At 38.9% G+C, this 2426-nt stretch overlaps 1 protein-coding gene across 1 annotated transcript in view; it reads left to right on the top strand.

Moving 5' to 3' along the window:
• Positions 1-416: 416 nt before the first annotated feature.
• Positions 417-2426, top strand: part of LOC106530715 (GRB2-associated-binding protein 1) — a gene marked incomplete at both ends in the record, with an annotated part of 10002 nt that continues 7992 nt past the window's right edge. Inside the window, 2 exon segments of the mRNA XM_014026405.1 lie at positions 417-582; positions 2104-2281. Coding sequence (XP_013881859.1) covers positions 525-582; positions 2104-2281 — 236 coding nt within the window.

Below are 2426 nucleotides of genomic sequence, written 5' to 3'. Positions count from 1 at the left end.
GGGGGGGGGGGGGTATTATGCTAAGTGGACTTTTTTGAGTTTTATACCAAGCTATGGTGTCGTTCAAAGTGACTGACACAAAGTGTTGCTTTCACTCATTCATGCATGTTTGAGAAATCCTTGAAAATGTAGTGATGTGGAGCTGCCTAAAGGCTTTCTGGTACAAAGCTCCACCTTTTTCACACAAAGCTCATCCCTGGAGCTCAGTGTGCAGCTGAGCAAAGTGATGCAAAGTCTAATTTGATTTTGATATATTCAGCATTTTCATAACAACTGAAGGTAACATAGTGACTTGGTTGTGGTCTAGAACTGAATTATGTGCCTGAAAAATAACCCCCCCCCCCCTCCCTTTAAACGTGATCTTGATGCAGATATTCACTGATCTGCCTCTCCCATTTCACACTCTGCTTCTCCAGGTCGACGCCGGTCTGTCCTTCACAAAGAAAGAACTGGAGACCAGCTTCGTTTTTGACCTGAGAACAGAGGAGAGGACCTGGTACCTGGTGGCCGAGTCCGAGGAGGACATGAACCGCTGGGTGACGTCCATCTGCCTGCTCTGTGGCTTCAACCCGACCGATGAGGGTAGGACAGATCCATCAGCTCCAAACACATCTTGTGTTGTAACTGGGATGGGTAGGCTTGTCTGTGTGGGTCCCAGCTGACTCAGCGTGAAAACCTGTAGGTGGAGAGAAGAGAGAACACGCAGAGAAAAGATTTGAAGGGTTGTGTTTCTGAGTCGCTTCTGTAAAATATTCATTCTTTAAATGTATTAATAAACTGCATTTAGCTCCAGCTGATATATAAAAACTGAACCAATAGGTGCTGTCTTTGAGCCACTAATTCCAACTTTTGGCAGTTTTTATTTCTGCTGAACTAGCTACTTGCAGGTAACGATTTTTTGCAGAAATCAGTCGTTTTTTTGTTTTGACAACATTATTTACGCCTTTATTATTATTACTACTACTGAGCAGGATGCTGGTATTTATGTAAAAATAAAACACAGTTTTAAACGTGCAACATATGCGGTCTGATACAGAGGTTCTCTAACTATTTCTGCTGGGCCCCCCCTTTGGGTTATGACCCCCCCCCCCACCCCGCAATACCAGTTTCCAATCAGACACACAGATACTTTGTATCAAACTCCTCTGCAGTTTGTTTCACACCTGAACTTTTATCAAACAACTGAACCAATGAAAGTGAATTGAAATAAATTAAAGTTTGAATAATATAAAATACCTCATTTAAATAACAAAACCACAAACCACTTTTTTAGTGTCACTATTTTAATCGTGACTGTTTTCACTAAATAAAATAAATTAAAATAAGCCTCTCTGTGCAAAACAGTTTAAAATAATGAACAGCTACTTTAGTGGGAAATAGTTGTTTTGTTTTGCAAAAACTACTACTTTAATCCTCACTTCTTTGCCTTTATGTGGGAGACAAAAGCTGCGGTCCGTCATACTGCACTTTGGAAAACACTGGTTTAATATGTGAAAATATTTCTGGATTTTAATTTCTTTAAAGTCAACATGTTTTTTTTTTGTAAAGCACATTAAAAAGCAGGTGACCAAAGTGCTTTGCTTATAAAAAAAATTAAAAAAAGAACGGAATAAGATGAGAACAATAAAAACAAATTTGATAAACCATAAAAACAAACTATGGAATGTGCATAGTTTTCAACATTTTTTGAAAAAAATTAACTATTTTGGCCAAACTCAGCATGACTCGTGCAGATTCAAGAATTCCACTTGTAGTTGATGAAACACTAATACCAAATAATAAAGTCTAAAATTAAAAGCTAACATTTTGTTAGGAAAATAAACTCACAAAGATGATGGAGACACAACTTACTGGCTGAACTGTTGCAGTAAATGTAAGACAACTCAAAATGTACAGAATTAGTCAAACTTTTCTTTGCAGTCTCAGTTTAGTTTTGTAACCAAGTGAGAAAGTTAGAGTTTGAGGAGCCAGGTTCTGAAAACTATTGTTTTAACAGTTTGCAAAAATGTTATATAAACACCAAGTGGGTTCAGTGACTGGACGTCTGAAATAAAACAAAATACATTTTCTAGATAATTTTATAAAAATATTGTTCCTCTGCAGTTCCAGAAAGACTTGCAGGCTCCGCCTCTGCCCCCCCAGCCTGTGGCACTCCCACTGTCTCCACGGTGACAGGGCAAGTCCCGCCCCCGTACGACCCCGTGAGCGTGCGTCACCTGGAACATGACAGCAGCACGGAGGATGACTACCTGTGGCTGTCGAACTGCCAGAGTCACATCAGGTAAACAAAAACAAACAAACAAACAAACATAACCATACGTCAAGAACATAAGCAGATAAATAAGAAAACAAAATGTTTTCTTCCTGTACTGGAAGTTTATACATCATTCTTCACATTTTATTTATCTATCTACCTACCTACGTAC

Source organism: Austrofundulus limnaeus, unplaced genomic scaffold, assembly GCF_001266775.1.
Source record: "Austrofundulus limnaeus strain Quisiro unplaced genomic scaffold, Austrofundulus_limnaeus-1.0 Scaffold550, whole genome shotgun sequence".
NCBI classification, from domain to species: domain Eukaryota; kingdom Metazoa; phylum Chordata; class Actinopteri; order Cyprinodontiformes; family Rivulidae; genus Austrofundulus; species Austrofundulus limnaeus.
The sequence above is the reverse complement of the archived record's forward strand: the minus strand, read 5'-3'. Positions and strand labels throughout refer to the sequence as shown.